General features: G+C 38.9%; 1 protein-coding gene across 4 annotated transcripts; it reads left to right on the forward strand.

The window, feature by feature from the left end:
* Positions 1-357: 357 nt before the first annotated feature.
* On the forward strand, positions 358-16,857 carry CHRNA6 (cholinergic receptor nicotinic alpha 6 subunit). Of its 4 annotated transcripts, none has more exons than XM_058720502.1 (6): positions 358-774; positions 2,421-2,560; positions 11,402-11,446; positions 12,366-12,475; positions 12,577-13,555; positions 14,900-16,857. In XM_058720502.1, the coding sequence occupies exons 1-6, from the start codon at positions 696-698 to the stop codon at positions 15,029-15,031; spliced, it is 1,485 nt and encodes a 494-aa protein (XP_058576485.1). In that variant the 5' UTR covers positions 358-695; the 3' UTR covers positions 15,032-16,857. The 4 variants fall into 4 exon arrangements, with proteins under 4 accessions (XP_058576485.1, XP_058576489.1, XP_058576488.1 ...); XM_058720505.1 differs by having other exon boundaries at positions 672-774; positions 2,483-2,560; positions 14,900-16,856; XM_058720506.1 differs by lacking the exon at positions 2,421-2,560 and having other exon boundaries at positions 668-774; positions 14,900-16,856.
* Positions 16,858-20,468: the final 3,611 nt, after the last annotated feature.

The raw sequence follows: 20,468 nt of genomic DNA on the forward strand, positions 1-20,468 counted from the left end.
AGGGCTGTCCAGGTGGCATCCTGTGTTTGGTATTCATCCTTCTCATTCTGACACTTAATCTCTAATCCTGGATGGTGATTTCTGACCTCGGAAAGACAAGACACTAGAAGCCCTGGAGTCAGGCAAAATCAGATGAGTGCTGTTCTCTCTAAACCACACCTATTAAGACAGGAAAAGAGACTCATATTTTAGAAAGTTTTCTAATAACAAGGGTAAGCCTTGATTAACTAGACAACTCAGTGAATCAGACCATACTGTCTGGGACCTAGCACGTGCTTTACCTGGACTTGGAGGTCGGTAAATGGGTGTTCCTTCTCCCAAGGATTACTGCTGAGACTGTACTACAGAAAGATCAAAGGCAGGCAGTGTTTTCCGTCCTCTCTCTGTCCTGCCTGCTTAGCGTTCTCTCACTGCTTTTCTTCACTGTTCTTGCACGAAAGAGATCTAGGGTGACAGGAAAGTGATGATTCATCTGACATCAGATTGAGTTCTTTTTATTTGCCCTTTTGTTGGCCTCAGTCTCTGATATTGGGAACATCCGTGTTATGTTTGTGAATGTTTTTATTTCACGGAAGACACACATGGATTGCAGTGGGACTCTGATGATTTAAAGGTCTGATGCGTGTGGCTGTCTGGTAGCTCTTTGTTTTCCACAATCCTTTGACCAGAAAAAGAAATCAAAGTGTGTTTTAATCATGCTGACCAGCGAGGGCCAGGGATTCCTTCACTTTGGTTTGTGTCTCTGGTTGTGTATGTTCATACCTTTCTTTAAAGGTAGGTTTTATTTCTGCTTTATCTCATATTCTCTTTTCAGCTACATATATTTATTCTTCTTTTCTAGTTGTGTTTGATTGAGCAGAGATGAAATATTCTTTGTGTAAATATGTAGAGGGTCTGCACAGGAATTACTACTGTTATAACTGTTAATTAACCTATTTCTTATTGGTTAGGTGTTAACACTGAACATGAGATTTTGGAGATGGTGCAGGGAAGACAATGAAACATTGTAAACCATATCTTATTTTATTGTTCCAATAAAAATATGGTAATAATAGTGATGCAGTTTTCTATCCATCTCTGGTATGGATGTATTCAACTGATTTATCTGTATTTGTATTTAATTTTTTTTTACAACTATGATTTGTTTGTTAGCTGAGACTTAGTCCATGAACCCTTCCATTTTGAAGGTAATCATCTTTGTTTTGGGAAACATGTCATATTACTCTGCTGGAATGTGTCCTAAGAGTAAGATAATTCATTTTAAAAGTTAAGACTTGGAAATAGACAAGTGGTGTTCTGCTGCAGAAAACCACATTCCCATGTTAGCTTTGCAGGGGACTTGTTCTTCAAGATTCACAGAGGGTTTATCTACAATATCTCAAAGAGGGGGAAATGGTAATGGAGTAGTGGAGAGGATTTTTTTATTGTCTATTTTACATAGAAATATTTCTAGCATTATTAATTATGGTGGCAAGAGTACTATTTCACATTTAAAATTGTTTTTTCCTGATGAAATCTCAGAGTTTGTTTCCAAGTGCATTTGTCAACGACTCTTTATTTAGTAATATAACAGCTATCCTTTTGTTCATTTTTGCCAAATGAGTTTTCAGTGCCTTTAATCTTCTTCTTTCAAGATATAAATCCCTTTTGGAAATTTGTAGAATTGTTTTTCTGATGTCAAATTTGAGTTCTATAAGGGAAAATATAGAGGGGTATTAATGAAATGAATAATGTCAAATGAAGGCAAGTATCTTGCTTTTGATGCATTCTTGGAAAAATACAGACATTCACATTAAACTGTGTAAATTTTAGTGACTGAAAACGCTGTTATTTAAGAGCTAGTATTGAATTCTTTTAAAACCAATTAAATAAGTTTGCCTTAAAAACCTTGCACTTGACACAAGTCTGCTAAATAATTGAATCCGAATCAGATTTTAAAAAGAAATACGGCTTGCTAAGGTCTTAATAAACTTACTAGTTATTTCGGTTTGCTTGGTGGAGGTTCCCCAGCTAAACACCTTGTTGGTTGTAGAAACAGGTGGTTGGATCAGCATTTTGACCAGAAAATGCAGGACTCTTCCTTAAAAACCAGACCAGTAAGATCGTGAGTTATCTTCAATGACATAAGCAAAAATTGGAGCTCATGCTGTCCCTTTGTATTTGTGGTGCATTAGACTTGTAAAAGTGCTCTTACAATAGTATTTTATTTGATATCATAATAGTTCTGGGATGTAGGCATTACTCTTCTTATCTTCAGGGCTCTGAAGCCCTGTGTGGGTGGACAGAACACAGGGGCGGGAGCGCTCAGGTGGCTGGGACACCCCACTGTCCTAGTGGCCTGGCGAGGGGAGCTGCCAGAACCTCCCCATCTGCGAACACCCTCTTGGCCTCTCTAACTCTTTCTCTGCTTGGCCATGCAGGCTCTGCAGGCTGTGCATCTGAAGAGAGGCTCTTTCACAAACTGTTTTCTCATTATAACCAGTTCATCAGGCCTGTGGAAAACGTTTCTGAACCGGTCACGGTGCATTTTGAAGTGGCCATCACACAGCTGGCCAATGTGGTAAGTGCTGCCAGTTCACCACGTGTACCTGGAGAACCCTTGACTCGGGTGGGGGTGCGGGCAGAGCAATTCCTGAACACTGTCCCAGTTATTGCACGTGGTAAACATAGAAATTTTAAAATATGAACAAACACACATCTACATGAATGCTGGCTCTTCAAAGCCTTCCTGCTGGGAAGAAGACATTGATGCTGTAATTATTTACATCAAGGCAGGGTCTTTCTAGAAGTGCTTTCAGAACCAGTTTATGAAACAGAGAGGTGAAGGGATAATACAGAGGGAGTTAACTTCATGGTGCACCTATTCACCAGTCACTGTGTCCACACTTAGTGGCTGTCATTTGCATTTTATAGCTGAAGGGAAGCTCAGGAAGGAATTTTCCCAAGGTCATACAATTATAAAATGGTGGAACTGAAATCTTAATCGGGCCTGTCCAACTACAAAGCTCATGTTCTTTTTACTCTATAGAAAAAGAACTGTTTTGGGGCACCTGGGTGGCTCAGTCGGTTGAGCCTCCGACTTCGGCTCAGGTCATGATCTAGTGGTTCATGGGTTCAGGCTCTGTCCTGACAGCTCAGAGCCTGGAGCCTCCTTGGGATTCTGTGTCTCCCTCTCTCTCTGACCCTCCCCCACTCACACTCCGTCTCTCTCTCTCTCTCAAAAATAAATAAACATTAACAAATTAAAAAAAAAAGAAAAGAAAAAGAACTGCTTTAAATAGTCTATGTTATGCAAGAAAGAAAACAATCACCTGTTTTCATATAGCTTCCATCCAGCCCTGAGAAAACAGATGGCAATTTGGAGTTCTTAAATTTATTGCTACTATGTTCAAGGACAAGTGACTACAGTTCTTTCCTTTGAATAATCTTCATGCCCTAGTTGCCAGGAGAGGAGGTATTAGGGCCTGGTATTTATAACACAGAGCAGGGTTTTGGGCTCAAAAGCGTAGGAGGGGACAGCGCTGGCTTGCCGACCAAATTCCAGGAATAGGCAGGCTCAGGAAGTAGGGGGAGGCTAAAGCATCTCCAGAGAGAGATGCTAGAGCTCCTGAGACTACAAAGGGAGCCCCTTTCATCTTATCAGTCCCAGCCTATGCATACGGAAGGAACCTTCTGTCTTTCCAGACTTGCCCTGTAGGAAACAGTGGTGGTTCTTCAGGTTCACTGGAGGAAAGACCTTAGTTACAGATGTGAACTCAAGGCTCACCATGTTTCTCCAGTCCATGCTTCTTGGTGGACTAGGTTGACCCTGGCCTGGTCCTCTAGCTTCTGACCCAGGTTGGAAGTATGTATATACTGGTACATATTGGTTAAAAAAATAAAAATAAAAAGTCACAGTTTTCTTTTGTATAGATGGATATACTAATTTCTTTAAAAAACATTTTATTTGGTACCTAATCTGATCCCTTTCACCCCCAAATAGTGTTGTACTGATTACTGGTCTCCTACTGGGCTGGGAGCCATAATTTGCTGTGGAGTATTATAAAGTAAGTTTCACCTGAAGTCAGTCTATTTCACTATACAGCATCACTTCAAATTCCTGGTTGATACACCCTTTCAGGACATTGTTCTGAGGATGGTGTGTGGAGATAATGGAATACAGATTTTGACATTTGCATTTGGTCACTATCAGAGACTTAAAAATAACATGGCTTGAATAAAACAAATTGATTTCTTTCTTGTGTAACAGAAATCTAAAGGTTAAAAGTTTAGAAGGTTAACGCCAGGTGGCTTTGTGGTGTTGGTGATTGTACCACTGTGTTCAGTTGCTTAGGCTGGGCACTGCAAAACTCCAGGGGATGCCAATCACACTGACCACGATGCTAAAAGCATAAACCATACATGGTGACAGTGAGCAAGGTTCCTATCTTTCTATTTCAGCATATGGTTTCTTCCCTCAGTGTTACCTCATGGTCCATGATAACTGCTGATTTTCACTCATCATATTCACATCCTTCGTAAGAAGCAGGAGGAAGGGAGGAGGGGACATAACAGACATATGTGACTTCCTTAAGGAGTTTTCTTAAAAGTCCGACTAATATCTTCTGCTTCCTGTATCATCGACAACTTCTAGTTGTAAGGGAGACTTGGGAAATGTAGTTTTTTTAAGTTGAATTTTTGTTTATTGAAATACTTGTAGATTCATATGCAGTTGTAGGAAATAATAGGAAGATCCCACTTTGCCCAGTTTCCCAGTGGCAACTACTAATATGTCTTCAATTTCTAAAATTTTGTCATTTCAAGAAAGTTAGATAAAAATGATACAGTATGTAACATTGTGGGATTGGCTTTTCCACTCAGCATAATTAAAAAAAAATTTTTATGTTTATTTTGAGAGAGAGAGAGAGCACGTGTGCACGAGTTGGAGAGGGGGAGAGAAAGGGACAGAGGATTCGAAGCAGGCTCTGTGCTGACAGCCCAGTGTGGGGCTTGAATTCATGAAAGATGCAATCATGACTTGAGCAAAGCCAGACACTTAACCGACTGAGCCACCCAGGTGTCTTCACTCAGCATAATTTTCTAAAGACTCATCCCAGTTGTTGATTATATCAATAGCTCATTTCTTCTTGTTGCTGAGTAGTATTCCATGGTATTGATGTGCCTCAGTTTATTTACTTTTTGTTGGTTGAAGAACATTTGTATTGACTCCAGTTTTCTTCTGTTACAAATAAAAGTGCTGTGAACATTTGGATACAAGTTTTTGTGAGAACGTAAATCTTTATTTTCCTGGGATAAATCCCCAGGTGTTCAATTGCTGGGTCATACGGTAGTTGTGTGTTTAATTTTTAAAGAAACTGCCAAAATGCTTTCCAGAGTGAATGTACCCTTTTAAATTCCTATCAGCGATATATAAGTGATCCAGTTTATCTACATCTTCACCAGTATTTGTTGTTGCCACTATTTTTTTATTTTAGCCATTCCGTTTGGTATATAATAATATCTCATTATAGTTTTAATGTGCATTTTCCTAATGACTCATCATATAGAACATCTTTTCATGTGCTTATTTGCCATCTGTATATCCTCTTTGGTAAAATGTTTCCTCATGTTTTTGTGCCTGTTTTCTAATTGGATTGTTTGATTTTTTTTTTAACTGTTCAGTGTTGAGAGTTCTTACTATATTCTAGATACTGATGCTTTGCCAGGTATGTGGTTTGCAAATACAGTTAACTTGAGTAATGCAAGGGTTAGGGACATCGGCTTCCAGCATAGTCAAAATTCTGCATGTGACTTTTGACTCCCCCCAAACTTAACTACTAATAGCCTACTGTTGAGCAGAAGCCTTACTGATAACATCAACAGTTGATTAACACATATTTTGTATGTTACGTGTGTTATATTCTGTACTCTTACAATAAAGTAAAAGAAAATAAAATGTCATTAAGAAAATCATAAGGAAGGGAAAATACATTTATAGCACTGTAGTGTAAACAATTCTACATGTAAGTGGACTCACACAGCTCAGACCTGTGTGTTCAAGGGTCAGCTGTATTTTACCCTAGTGTGCAGCTTCTCTTTTCATCTTTTTCACATGGACCTTCACTCAAACTTTTCAATTTTGACGAGATCCAATTTATCACTTTTTCCTTTTATGTGTTGTGCTTTTGGTGTTAAGCCTAAGCATTCCTTGCCTTTATTGCAGATCCTAGAGATTTTCTCATATATTTTTTCTAAAAGTTTTACTTATGTTTTACATTTGAGACTATGATCCATTTTGAGTTAATTTTTGTATAAAATGTGAGACTTGGGCTTTTTTCCTTTTTGGTCTATGGGTGTCTAATTGCTCCAATACCATTAGTTGAAAAGGCTATCCTTTTTCCATGGAGCTGGTTGTGCACTGTTGTGAAAAATCCCTTGAGCATACTTGTATGGGTCTATTTCAGGTCTATTTCAGGTCCTCTATTCTGTTCCGTTGATCTATGTGATGAACCCTCCACCAATACCACACAATCTTGATTACTGTAGCTGTATAGTAAGTCTTAATGTTGGCCAGAGTGATCCTACCACCTTATTCTTCTTTGTCAAAATTATATTCACTGTTCTGGGGCCTATGCCTTCAAATAAGCTGCCTATGTATACAAAAAGGCTTGCTGGGATTTTGAAAGGAATTGCATTCATCTATAGATCAATTTGGGGAGAAATGTCATCTTTACTATGTTGAGTGTTCCCATCCATGAATGCAGGATATTTCTCCATTTATTTAACTCTTTTTTCATCAGCATTTTATAATTTTCAGCATGCAGATCCTGTCCATATATTATTATGTGTATATTTGTTTTATTGTCCATGTACTATTATGTGTACTTTGTTTTATTTAAGGCAATTGAAAATAATATTGTACTTTTAATTTTGGTTTCTCCATGTTCATCATTAGTATACAGAAATTCAATCAGTTTCTATATGTTGATGTTGTATCCTGAGATCTTGCTGAAATCATTTATTAGTTTCAGTATTTTTATAGATTCCATGGGATTTTCTATATAGGCAACCATGTCATATGCAAATAGAGATGGTTTTATTTCTTCCTTTCCAAACTATGCCGTTTTTTCCCTTTTTCTTGCCTTATTGCATAGTATTGACTAGAATTATCAGTACTGTTTTGAATAAGAGTGGTGAGAGTGGACATCTCTGCCCTGTTCCCAATCTTAAGGAAAATTGTTTAGTCTTTCACCTTTTAGTATAATGATAGCTGTAGGTGTTTTATAGAGGTTTTCAAATTGAGAAAGTTCTCCTTTATTCGTTAGTTTTCAGAGAGTTTTTATCATTAATTGATGTTGAATTTTTGTCAAATGCTTTTTCTGTAACCATTGATATGATCAGATAATTTTTCTTCCTTACCTTGTTGACATGGTAAAGTACATTGATTGATTTTTGAATGTTGAACAGCTTTACATCTCATTTAGTCATGGTGTATAACTTTTTGTACATTGTTGGATTCACTTTGCTAATATTTTATTGATGAGTTCATGACAGACATTAATCTGTAATTTTCTTCTTTTGTATTATCTTTGTTTGGATTTTGTGTCAGGGTAATATAGCTTTATAAAAAATATTTGGAATTGTTCCATCTTCTTCTATGTTCTGGAAGAGACTGTGTAAAATTGATATTGATTCTTCTTTCATAGTTGGTGGAATTCTCCAGGGAAACCTACTAGGCCTAGAGATTTCTTTTCCAGGAGTTTTTAACTACAAAATCAATTTTTAAAAATGGCTATAGGCTATTTAGATTGTCAATTTCATCTTCTTTGAATTTGGATAGTTTGTGGTTTTTGAAGTTTTAGTCTATTTCTTTTAAAAATTTGATTGCATAATAAAGCTGTTTATCATATTGTCTATTCTTTTTAATGGCTACAGGATCTGTAGTGATAGCTCCTATTTCATTCCTGATGTTGGTGAGTTGTGTTTTCTCTGTTTTTATTTTTGTCGATCTTGAGACAAGTTTGTGAGTTTTATTGGTCCCCATCCCAAAGAATTAGCTTTTTATTTAATTGATTTTTTTCTATTGTTTTCCTTTTTCAATTTTATTGTTTTCTACTCTTTTTTTTTTAAAGTGTATTTATTTATTTATTTATTTATTTATTTATTTATTTAAGTAATCTCTACACCCAGCATATGGCTCAAACTCATGACCTGGAGATCAAGAGTTGCATGCTCCAATGACTAAGCCAGTCAGGTGCCCCATGATTTCTACTCTTATCTTTATTTTTCCTTCCTTAAGCTTGCTATGGGCTCATTTTGTGCTTCTTTTTCTAATTTCTTGAAGTAAGAACTTGGATTATTGATTTGAGACCTTTCCTCATTTCTAATGTAAGCATATAATGCTATAATTTTATTTTCAACATTGTTTTTAGCAATGACCTTCATATTTTAAATATGTTGTGTTTTCATTTCATTCAGTTCTATGTATTTTTAAAAATCTCCTTTGAGATTTAAGCCCATTTTGATCTTTGACCCATGGATTATTTAGAAGTGTGTTGTATAATTCCTAGGGGTTTAGAGAGTTTCCTGTTGTCTTTTTGTTGTTGGTTTCTAGTTTGATTCCATTATAGTCAGAAAACACATTGTATGGTTTCAGTTCTTTTAAATTTGATGAGGTTTGTTTTATGGCCCATGGTAAGAATATCCCATGGGTTAATAATCCCATGGGTTAATATCCCATGCATTCTTGAAATATATGTGTATTCTGCGCTTTTGAAAGAAGTGCTCTATATATTTCAATTAGATCCTGTTGGTTATGTTCTTCAGATCTTCTATATTTTGCTGATTTCCCCCCTAGTGGTTTTGTTGGTTGCTGAGGAGGATGGTGTTGAAGTCTCCAACTATATTTGGAAGTTTGTTCCTTCTTTCAGTTTCACCAATTTTTATTTCATGTAATTTAAGACTAGTGTTTGGTGTGTATACAGTTAGGATCATTATGTCTTCCTGGTGATTTTATATTTCCATCATTATATAATGTCCTTGGTCTACAGTAATTTTTTTTCTGAAGTCTACTTTGTCAGATATTAATATAGCTATTCTTATTGGTGTATTGGAAGCTACCTGTTCTCATGGAGGGCACCAGAAGTCCCTGAGGGTCATATTCATTGTCATTGAGCCATGGTGAGCTCTGGGGATGGTTCTGTGATGCAGGACAGTCAGGATGAGCAATTACCAATTCCCTTATCAAAGGCCTTAGCAGGCCTTTTTTGCTGCTCTACATGGAAGTGTGTTTGCTGCAAACACACAGAATGACTCTGGCCAGAAGGTTTTCTGGGTGAATGATCTTTCAGTGTAAGAGTATGTCTGCTGTCCCCCCAACAGGGATCCAAGACAAAGCCCCTGTGTAGTGTTTTGATGGCCTCACTATCTGAAATGACTAACTTAAAGGCTTATAAAGTGTAGCCAACCTGGCTTTCTGATCTCAATCTCTGCTGCTTCAGAAGCTAATCCTTTTGAAATTATAACTCCAATCCTTTAATACAGGCAGGGTGCCAACTAATTTATTTTCCCAAGAAAGAGATACAGAGCAATGGTCTCAGGAATGTGGAGTGGTATTTTAGGTCCCTGCTTCCTCCAGCTGGGCTGTCTGATGGTAGTGCTCATGACCATCAGTGTGGTACAGAATTGCATGGAGAACAAGACTTGCCAGACCAAGTCCTGGTCCATAAAGTTGGCGGACACCCCTAAGAATGTCCACACTACATTGAGCCTCACCAGCCTGTGGAAGTGTTGGGGAAAGAGAGAGATATTGATAGGATGATATTGCCAACAGATTTTAATTCTTTGAATACTAGTTAACAGTGTACACTAGTTCTGTGAACACAGAATACAAAGAGGATGCATAAGACTGTATAGCTAGTCCATTCTTGATTGACAGCCAACAGATTTATTGACATGGCCCCTGCTGGAATTTATAGATCACAACATCACCCTCTCATGAGCAGAAGGCAATTACCTTAGGCTTGGGTAATACTTGGCCAATGGATAAGTATAGCCTTTTTAATTTTATTATTATTATTTTTTTGCTTTTCTTGACTAATAAGAAACCATGATTGTAACTCCTTTTGTTGACCTTTTAAAACCTGGGGTTTACCATGACTAGACACAAACACATTTGAAGGAGGAAGCTTGGCAGGGGGAGTGGAGAACTACGGAGCAGCTCAGTGAAAAAGAGCAGCTTGGTGTCAGTCTTGGCCATGGCTCTGTCAACCACAGTTGAGTTCGTTTACTCTGAGGGTGTTCACGTATATTATAAAGCAACGTTGGTAAGTTTGGGGAACCCACTGATGGTCACTGGAACACCCAATAGCTTTCAAGCTGCCGTGCTGTAAGGTTGCTGAAGGTTCTGGAGTGTCTTCAGTAGTTTTCCCACTGAAGGCTGGTAGCTACTTAGGAACACATTGTATTTGGGATATTGGCCTGAAGTATTTTTCCTCCAGATAGCTGTATGACTCTCTTCAGTCATTTAGGTACCTGCTTAAACCTCCTCAGAGAAGCCTTCTTTGATCATTCTGTCTAAAAAAGATGTGTGTGTGTGTGTGTGTGTGTGTGTGTGTGTGTATGCATGCACACACCACTCCATCTCTCTTTATTTTTCTTCACAGGGACTTATAACTATCACACATTATATTATATATCTATTATTGATTTTTTGTCTCCCAAATTAACAGTTTAGATGCATGAAGGTAGAGGTTTTTTCAATCCTGTTTACTGCTGTAGTCCCAGAATTTATAGAGCACATAGTAGGTACTCAATAAATATTTGAATAATGAATAATTGAAGCAATCAGCATGGCTTAGATGAGAGTTGAGATGTGTTGAAGTGGAGTGGCAGGTTCCAGCTGGAAAACTCCATGGTGAGCAGAGGGTGACATTTCAAAAGGCAACTGGGCTCAAGACTCAGAGCCTAGAGAGTGGTGAGCACAGTTGAAGAGGGAGGTTTTCAAGGAAGGGGGAAGAATACAGTAAAAACAATGAACGAAGTTCTGATACCTATCACCATCTGCAGTACTTTCCCTGTCTCCTTTCTACTGTCCCTTCTCTTCCTCCTTTCTTTCATGGAATCAGACACCTTTAATGGGCTGCGGTGGTCAGAAAGGCTTCAGTGAAGAGGTCAGACTTAATTAAGATTTGAAAGACATTTTTTAAGCCACATTTTCTTTTAAAGTCAACAGAGTTGGAACCAGATGTGAAAATATCATATTTCTGGATGCATTTTATAAGTTGCCTTTTTAGTCTTCTTTGTTTTCCTCTGTTAGTATGAATAACTCAGATTTGGCTCTCTTTTGTTGTAATTCTTGTTCTAAGAGCCACCTTTATTAGCAAGTTCATTTAAGGCTAAAAATATTATTTCTTCTTCCCAGGATGAAGTAAACCAGATCATGGAAACCAATCTATGGCTACGTCACGTATGTGTCTGCATCACATGTCCTTCTCTTGGACCTGTCTTACTTGTGTGTTAGCCTAACAATGTCTAATGGATAAATTCCAGTAGAATTACTTCTTTCCATCTCCAACTTATAACAGAGTATAAACTATAATCTTTCTCCAAAGCCTAGAGTTCAGTTCTGGGACAGCTGCTTGATACAAACTTCACAGGTGCAAAAACATAGTGATAAAGTTCTCTGGGACATAGAGACCTGTCCCTTCCGGTTTCTGCCCTCAAGTCTCCTATTTTTATCTGTAACTTGAGCCCCAGTATCAGAAGCTTGCCCAGTCTTTGACTCTGCTGCACCAGGCCAAGGGAAGTAAGGAACTGAGCATGAGAACACGTGGGTTAGAGTCCCACCAGTTGTTTTTATCAGTTATACCACTTCATTCTTCCTTCTTGTCTTAATCTTTTACACAGATTTATAACAAACTCATTATCGTACACTTGAACTATCTTTTTGATATTAGAAATGAGTTGTTACTCCAGTGTGAATACAGTTTATGGAACATGGAAGTTGAGTCTATAACCTTGGTCAGCTAATTAATAATCAATAGTTAATTATCTAATGTCAGATGATTTATATTTGCCAAAATCAGCCCAGCTGCCTAGCCCCCTATTCCTCATGGATTTAATATCCCAACTTTTGATAGAAACCAATGCACTCTTTATTTTTGTTTAAGTAGGCTCCAAGCCCAAAGTGAGGTTGGACTTACGACCCTGAGATCAAGAGTTGCATGTTCTACCAACTGAGTCAGCCAGGTGTCCTCCAGTGTATTCTTTAAATGAGAACTTATTTTTTTTTTCAAAACACTGAACCAACATAGAATTAACATGGGAAGAAAGTTCCCTGTAAGTTACTAAGAATTTTTTATTCAACTGACTTCTATTGCCTTTAGATATGGAATGATTATAAATTGCGCTGGGACCCAATGGAATATGATGGCATTGAGACTCTTCGTGTTCCTGCAGATAAGATATGGAAGCCTGACATCGTTCTCTACAACAAGTATGGGGTTTTGACAGCAGTAGACTTGTTCCAAAGTTGCCTTTGGTACATGCTGACCCAGGCAAGGGGGTGTTACTAATGGTGTCTGGTTTACTTTGTAGTGCTGTTGGTGACTTCCAAGTTGAAGGCAAGACAAAAGCTCTTCTTAAATATGATGGCATGATAACCTGGACTCCACCAGCTATTTTCAAGAGTTCCTGTCCTATGGATATCACTTTTTTCCCTTTTGATCATCAAAACTGTTCCCTTAAATTTGGTTCCTGGACATATGACAAAGCCGAAATTGATCTTCTAATCATTGGATCTAAAGTGGATATGAATGATTTTTGGGAAAACAGCGAATGGGAAATTGTTGATGCCTCTGGCTACAAGCATGACATAAAATACAATTGTTGTGAGGAGATATACACAGATATAACCTATTCTTTTTACATTAGAAGATTGCCAATGTTTTATACCATTAATCTGATCGTCCCTTGTCTCTTTATTTCATTTCTAACTGTGCTTGTCTTTTACCTCCCTTCTGACTGTGGTGAAAAGGTGACACTTTGTATTTCAGTTTTGCTTTCTCTGACTGTGTTTTTGCTAGTAATCACGGAAACCATCCCATCCACGTCTCTTGTGATCCCACTGGTGGGTGAGTACCTACTGTTCACCATGATCTTTGTCACACTGTCCATTGCGGTGACTGTGTTTGTGTTGAACATACATTATCGCACCCCAACGACACACACCATGCCCAAGTGGGTGAAGACAGTTTTCCTCCAGCTGTTACCCCAGATCTTGATGATGAAGAGGCCTCTGGACAAGATGAAGGAGACAAGTTCAGATAAAAATTCCAAAGGCATTTCTGGTAGGCCCACCAAAGTCAATTTTGATAATTGCAGAGAGACCAAACTTCCTAAAGAATGCTGCCACTGTCATAAATCAAGTGAGCTTGCCACCAGCAAGAGAAGATTAAGTCATCAGCCTTTACAATGGATGACTGAAAATTCAGAGCACTCGCCTGATGTTGAAGATGTAATTAACAGTGTACAATTCATAGCAGAAAACATGAAGAACCAAAATGAAACAAAGAAGGTAAATGCATGTCTCCTGTAGCTTGGCATCCCTCAGCTGGCTTAGATCAGACCTAAGATCAGATCTTCACTGGGAGTTCTGTTCACAAGAGGGCCAGGGAACAGTACTCTAAGACCCAGCTCTATCATTATGCAGTTATGGGTGAAGTGACCTGGGGGTTGGGTGGAGTAAAGTAATAGCCTCAGAGCAAATCTCCACCTCCAGAAATGTTAACTCAGGTGAAATCTAGTTAAAATAAATATTCAAAACAGGCTTGGTTAATGAAACTGTTTCTTAAATACAGTGACAGATGAAATTCCTGCAGAGCAGCCCGCAGTCTGAGGCTGGTGGGGGCAGGCAGAGTGAGTCCTCTGAAATTCCAACCACACTTATTCTACTTGAGAGGGATTTAGGTGTTTATTGAATGAACCTCAGGGATATTCTTAGCATCAACATATTCTGCTCTTGCTGTCCAGAGTCTAACTATAGCAGCATGAACGTCCCCCATCCTCCAAAAAGAGAGCTCAAGAAAATCATGCCAATTTTCCATATCCCAAGCTGAGGGCATCTGAAAACTTATGCCAGGTGTCTGGGTTTGACCTTATACTGCAGCTGCTGGCATCCATATCTCCTGGTGAAAGGACGTCTTGAGACCTGAAGTCCACACCGTTGGTGCAGGGGAGGATACTATGACGGCAAGTCACAAGTTAGGGGCTGGAGGGGATGCATCATGGGACAAGTGAGCCCAGAACTGTGCCTTCATGGTAACATCTTCATAAAATCGAGGGAAGGTTGTTGTTGACTTAAACACCACCAGGTAGGGCCCTCAAGACCCAATCTGAGATGTTAAGTCTCAGGCATGAGTTGGAGGTCAGGAACTGGAAGGATGTGAGAAATGCAATGAACTCTCCATAAGCAGCATGACTTTGAGCTCTAGAGGGCTGCCTATTCCTGATAAAGTGTCCTCCATTCCTCATGTCCTATACCCCCTGCCTCAAACCCATTTTCCAGACTTGCCAAGGTGTCAGAATATCCAGTGGTGCCAATGACAAAAGTTGAGCTGTCTGAGCAGCATTCTTGGGAATGGTTTTTGCAGGAAAAGTCATTTGTCACCTGTGGAATCCTGCTTACTCTCTAGCCATCTGTATGAGGCACCAAAGGGGCATGTGTATCTACCTTCTTCAGACAAAACAAAAGTTCTTCTATGAACTGTATAGGCAACATGGGTTAACCATGATAAAACCGCTATTTTCTTCAAAAATTGCCAAGGAAGTCTTTGAAAAGGAAGCAGCTTATTTATGAAACAGAGCATATTACCTAGTTTCAATTTTTTAACATTGCTTTGACTTTTTGTTTGCCTTTCAGGTAGAAGACGACTGGAAATACGTAGCCATGGTGGTGGACAGAGTATTTCTTTGGGTGTTTATAATTGTCTGTGTGTTTGGAACTGCAGGGCTATTTCTACAGCCACTATTGGGGAACACTGGAAAGTCTTAGGATGTATTTTCCTTTTATCTTTTGAAACTTACAGATGCTGTATTTGTTCTATGTTCCCTTCCATGAGGAAAGGGACATAAAGCTTTCCACCTAAGTCCCCCATCTACTGAAGCTGATGGTTAGATGGAAAAAGAGGACTATATTGCAAATTTGGAGGCTGAATGCCCTCCTTTGTAGCACAGAGCACATTTAAGATGTTTGATAACACTGGAGCCCAGAGTTGGTGGCACCCACAGGCTTCTCTTCTCTGTACATGTTTGACTTCCAGGGACATAACCCATAATACAACAAGCCATGTAATCAACATCAAAGCCATGCTAAAAAGGCATTCTCTTGTACCTCCAGTTTATGCTACTTGTCAGTATATTGACACATGCCAGACACAAAACTCTGGAGCTTGTACCTTGCTGGCATCTGCAATGCTTGGGAACTGTTATGTGCTTGCTTTCTAATACGTGCCTCTGGGATGTACTCACACACTTCAACACTTTTTGATATATTAATTGGCAAAAAGTAATAGCAGGTAGTCAGAGTCGATCTCAGCAGGCTGCATCAAGTTAGCATTCATCTGGCAAGCAGCTTGAGTGGTAACCCAGCACTGTGCTAGGCATTGCAAGCACAACAGAAATGGGTTCTGTCCCCAGGTGCTTGCAGCTTTTTAGGAAAAGTCATAAACACAAAGATCTCCAAGACCAGGTATCATGGGAATGTAACTAAAGCAGCCAAAATAAGGAGAGCATGATGTGGTATGGCCATGCAAACATGAAGCAGGCTTTGCGGCAGGTCAGAGAGGTGTCTGTTCTTGCCAGCAGTTTCCATATGTTCATTGTAGCTGAGACTGCAAATAAAGTTATTTCTTCTGCAAGAAATTGTGATTTTGTACCTTTTTGGAGCAATACCTTTTCTGAGAAGGAGCACCTTGGGAATTCTGTTTTATTCCACTCTAATTTATCTTCATGTTTGTTGTATAAATGTTATTGTAATTTTAAAGATATATTTCAAAGCAGAAAAAAATAAATCTACCCTAACAAAGAAACTAATTTCATTTCTGCCTTTTCTTGTCTCATCCTCTTCTCTGTGCACCCATAATTTTACACTTCAATTTTACCTTCTAATTTTGTATGTTGCTGTTTTCTCAAAACATGTCAGGCGACATTTTTCCATGATGTTACGTAGCCTTGAATGTGGGGTGTCCTGACTTTGTGGGGGCTGGCAGTGCGGGCAGTGGAAGAATTTTCATCCAAGGCAGAACAACAGAGATAAAGGTTTATTGAATACAGGGCCAGGGAGCAGGACAGCAGAGGAGAGACTGCCTGCAAGGAGGCAGTGGGTAGAGGTCATATTTAAAGCTGGAAGATGAGGAGGTATGGGGAACATATGAAATTTTCTCTTTTTTGGTACCTGTGCCTGTTTGTAAGTAGCCCATTGGTCAATTAGGGCCTATGGCCATTTTGAGGTGGGTCACTTAATGGCTGGCAGTCCTCATGGGCCCTTTTGCCTTGCTTAGGTTTCCATTGCTCAAGCCCGTTGCCCAAAAATGGCCTCTACATTGAAGTATACTTTTTATGATTGCATAATCTCCATTGTGTTGATACTCCATAACTTCTATTACCTCATGTTCGTTCTTCCTTGTCTACCTTATCCAGGAGCATAAGGCTCACTGTGGTGTACCAGGCAGAGGTCTTGAACTTGAGCTGGAACTCTGTTTTAAAGTATGTTTACTGCCTCTCATATTTGTGATCATATCTATATTTTATCTTTCTTTCTTACAATGGGTTTGGTTTACTTCATACATTTTTCTTAGTACTAAGTCAAATCAATATTTAATATCATTGTTTAAAAAGTTTTAATTATGGGGGGCGCCTGGGTGGCGCAGTCGGTTAAGCGTCCGACTTCAGCCAGGTCACGATCTCGCGGTCCGTGAGTTCGAGCCCCGCGTCAGGCTCTGGGCTGATGGCTCGGAGCCTGGAGCCTGTTTCTGATTCTGTGTCTCCCTCTCTCTCTGCCCCTCCCCTGTTCATGCTCTGTCTCTCTCTGTCCCAAAAATAAATAAAAAAAAAAAAACGTTGAAAAAAAAATAAAAAGTTTTAATTATGGTAAAATGCACATAACAAAATTTACCGTCTTCACCATTTTAAGGATACGGTTCAGTGGCATTAAGTACATTTACCATGTTGTACAGCCTTCATCACCATCTATCCACAGAACTTTCTCATCTTGTAAAACTGGAAGTCTGAACCCGTTAATAGCAACTTCTCATCCCATCTCTCCCCACCCTGTCACCCCTGTCAACCACCATTCTACTTTGTCACCATGAATTTGAGTATTTTAGGTACGTTATATGAGTGAAATCATACACTATTTGTAACTGGTTTATCTCCCTAAGTATAGTCTTCAAGTTTCATCCATGTTATAGCATGTGTCAGAATTTCTTTGCCTTTAAAAAATAATTAATTTGAATTTAAGTACAGTTGACATTGGCACAAAAACAGACACTCAGATCAATGGAACAGAATAGAGAACCCAGAAATAGACCCACAAACGTATGGCTAATCTTTGACAAAGCAGGAAAAAATATCCAATGGAATACAGTCTCTTCAGCAAATGGTGCTGGGAACACTGGACAGCAACATGCAGAAAAATGAACCTGGACCACTTTCTGACACCATACACAAAAGTAAACTCAAAATGGATGAAAGACCTCAATGTAATATAGGAAGCCATCAAAATCCTTGAGGAGGAAGCAGGCAACAACCTCTTTGACCTCGGCCACAGCAACTTCTTACTCAACACGTCTCTGGAGGCAGGGGAAACAAAAGCAAAAATGAACTACTGGGACCTCACCAAAGTAAAAAGCTTCTGCACAGCAAAGGAAACAATCAGCAAAACTAAAAAGCAGCCAACAGAATGGGAGAAGATATTTGCAAACAATATATCAGATGAAGGGTTAGTATCCAAAATCTATAAAGAACTTATCAAACTCCCCACCCAAAAAACAAAGAATCCAGTGAAGAAATGGGCAAAAGACATGAATAGACACTTCTCCAAAGAAGACATCCAGATGGCCAACCGACACATGAAAAAATGCTCAATATCACTCATCATCCGGGAAATACAAATCAAAACCACAATGAGGTACTGCCTCACACCTGTGAGAATGGCTAACATGAACAACTCAGGCAACAGCTGATGTTGGTGAGGATGCAAAGAAAGAGGATCTCTTTGGCACTGCTGTTGGGAATGCAAACTTGTGCAGCCACTCTAGAAAACAGTATGGAGATTCCTCAAAAAATTAAAAATAGAACTACTCTACAACCCAGCAATTGCACTACTAGCTATTTATCCAAGGGATACAGGTATGCTGTTTCAAAGGGGCACATGCACCCCAATGTTTATAACAGCACTATCAACAATAGCCAAAGTATGGAAAGAGCTCAGATGCCCATCTATGGATGAATGGATAAAGAAGACGTGGTATATATATACAATGGAGTATTACTCGGCAATCAAAAAGAATGAAATCTTGCCGTTTGCAACTACGTGGATGGAACTGGAGGGTATTATGCTAAGTGAAATTAGTCAGTCAGAGAAAGACAAATATCATATGACTTCACTTATATGAAGACTTTAAGATACGAAACATGAGGGAAGGGAAACAAAAATAATATAAAAACAGGGAGGGGGACAAAACATATGAGACTCTTAAATATGGAGAACAAACAGAAGGTTACTGGAGGGGTTGTGGAAGGGGGGATGGGCTCAATGGGTAAGGGGCATTAAGGAATCTACTCCTGAAATCATTGTTGCAATATATGCTAACTAACTTGGATGTAAATTAAAAAAATAAATTAAATTTTAAAAAATGAAGTAGAGTTTACATAAGAATTTATTTGTGGGGCACCTGGGTGGCTCAGTTGTCTGGGCATCTGACTTCAGCTCAGGTCATAATCTCCCAGTTGATAAGTTTGAGCCCCGCGTCGAGCTCTGTACTGACAGCTCAGAGCCTGCAGCCTACTTTGGATTCTGTGTCTCCCTCTCTCTCTGCCCCTCCCCTGCTCATGCTCTGCTCTCTCTTTTTCTCTCTCAGAAATAAATAAAGATTAAAAAAATTAAAAAAAGAATTTATCTGCTTTTTGAGGCTGAATAATATTCCATTGTATGTATTTACAACATTTTGTTTACCCACTCATCCATCAGTGGACATTTGAGTTGCTTCTTCCTTTTGGCTGTCATGAATAATGCTGTTATGAACAGGAGCATACAAGAATCTCTGAGTTTCAGTTCTTTGGAGTTTATACCCAGAAGTAGAATTGTTGGGTTATATGGTAGTTCTATGTTTAATTTTTTAAAGAACTGCCATGCTGTTTTTCCACAGTGGCTGCACCATTTCCATCCCTACCATCAGTGTGCAAAGCTTCCATTTTTTCCACATCCTCACCAATCCTTGCCATTTTCTACTTTTTTCCCCCTTCTAGTGGCCATAGTTCTTTGTGGTTTTGATTTGCATTTCCCTAATCTTTGTGATGTTGAGTATCTTTTCATGTGCTTTTTGACCCTTTATATTTCTTCTTCTTCCCCTTCTTCTTCCCCTCCCTCCTCTCTTCTTCTTCTTTTTCTCCTTCTTCTTCTTCTCTTCCTCCTCCTTCCTCTTCTTTCTCCTCCTCCTCATTTGCATATCTTCTTTGGAGAAATGTGTATTCAAGTCCTTTGCCTCTTTAAACATCTGGTTATTTAGTTTTTATTATTGCATTTGAGTTGTGGGATTTTTTATATATTCTGGATATTAACCTCTTATTAGATATAAACACAAGACTTACAAGAACTGCAAAGCAGGAAGATGGGAGGAAAATGCTCCCAGCTAGGAGCAGGGAAACCCTGATCCTGACTTCTTTACATTTCTTTTATACATGAACATACCTCAGACTTTCCAGCCCAACTCTCTAGAGTTTGCTCAGTGATCCTCAGATGAGAGAGGATCTTGTGTTCACAAGTAAACAAACTAGCATATGCAAAAGAAATGAGATAAGCATGTGAATTAGAGGGAAGTCACAGCATTTGTTCAGAAGAACAAGGGAAGCAAGGATTGAAAATTCATAAAGGGTCATGAAGACAGTAAAACATTAAAGAACTCTTTGTTAACTGAGATTTTTGACTTTTAGGATTGACCTGGAATTTTCTTGGTTATGATTTCATTATCAATATCTTCGTGCGTGTGTGTGTGTGTGTGTGTGTGTGTGTGTTCACACAAGTGCACATGCATGGGAGTGTCTTTGTGTATCTGAACTATTAGATCAGTGACTTTTAGGGATGGAATGGAGCTCATAGGTTATTTAACTCAACTCTTTTTTTTTTTTTAATCTCAAGAGGTAGAGTGGCTTGCTCATGATCACACAGCTAACAGGTTCTACATCTCCTGACTCTTAAACGATTTCCCTGA

The sequence above is a fragment of the Neofelis nebulosa genome, chromosome 3 (genome assembly GCF_028018385.1).
Source record: "Neofelis nebulosa isolate mNeoNeb1 chromosome 3, mNeoNeb1.pri, whole genome shotgun sequence".
Lineage (NCBI taxonomy): Eukaryota > Metazoa > Chordata > Mammalia > Carnivora > Felidae > Neofelis > Neofelis nebulosa.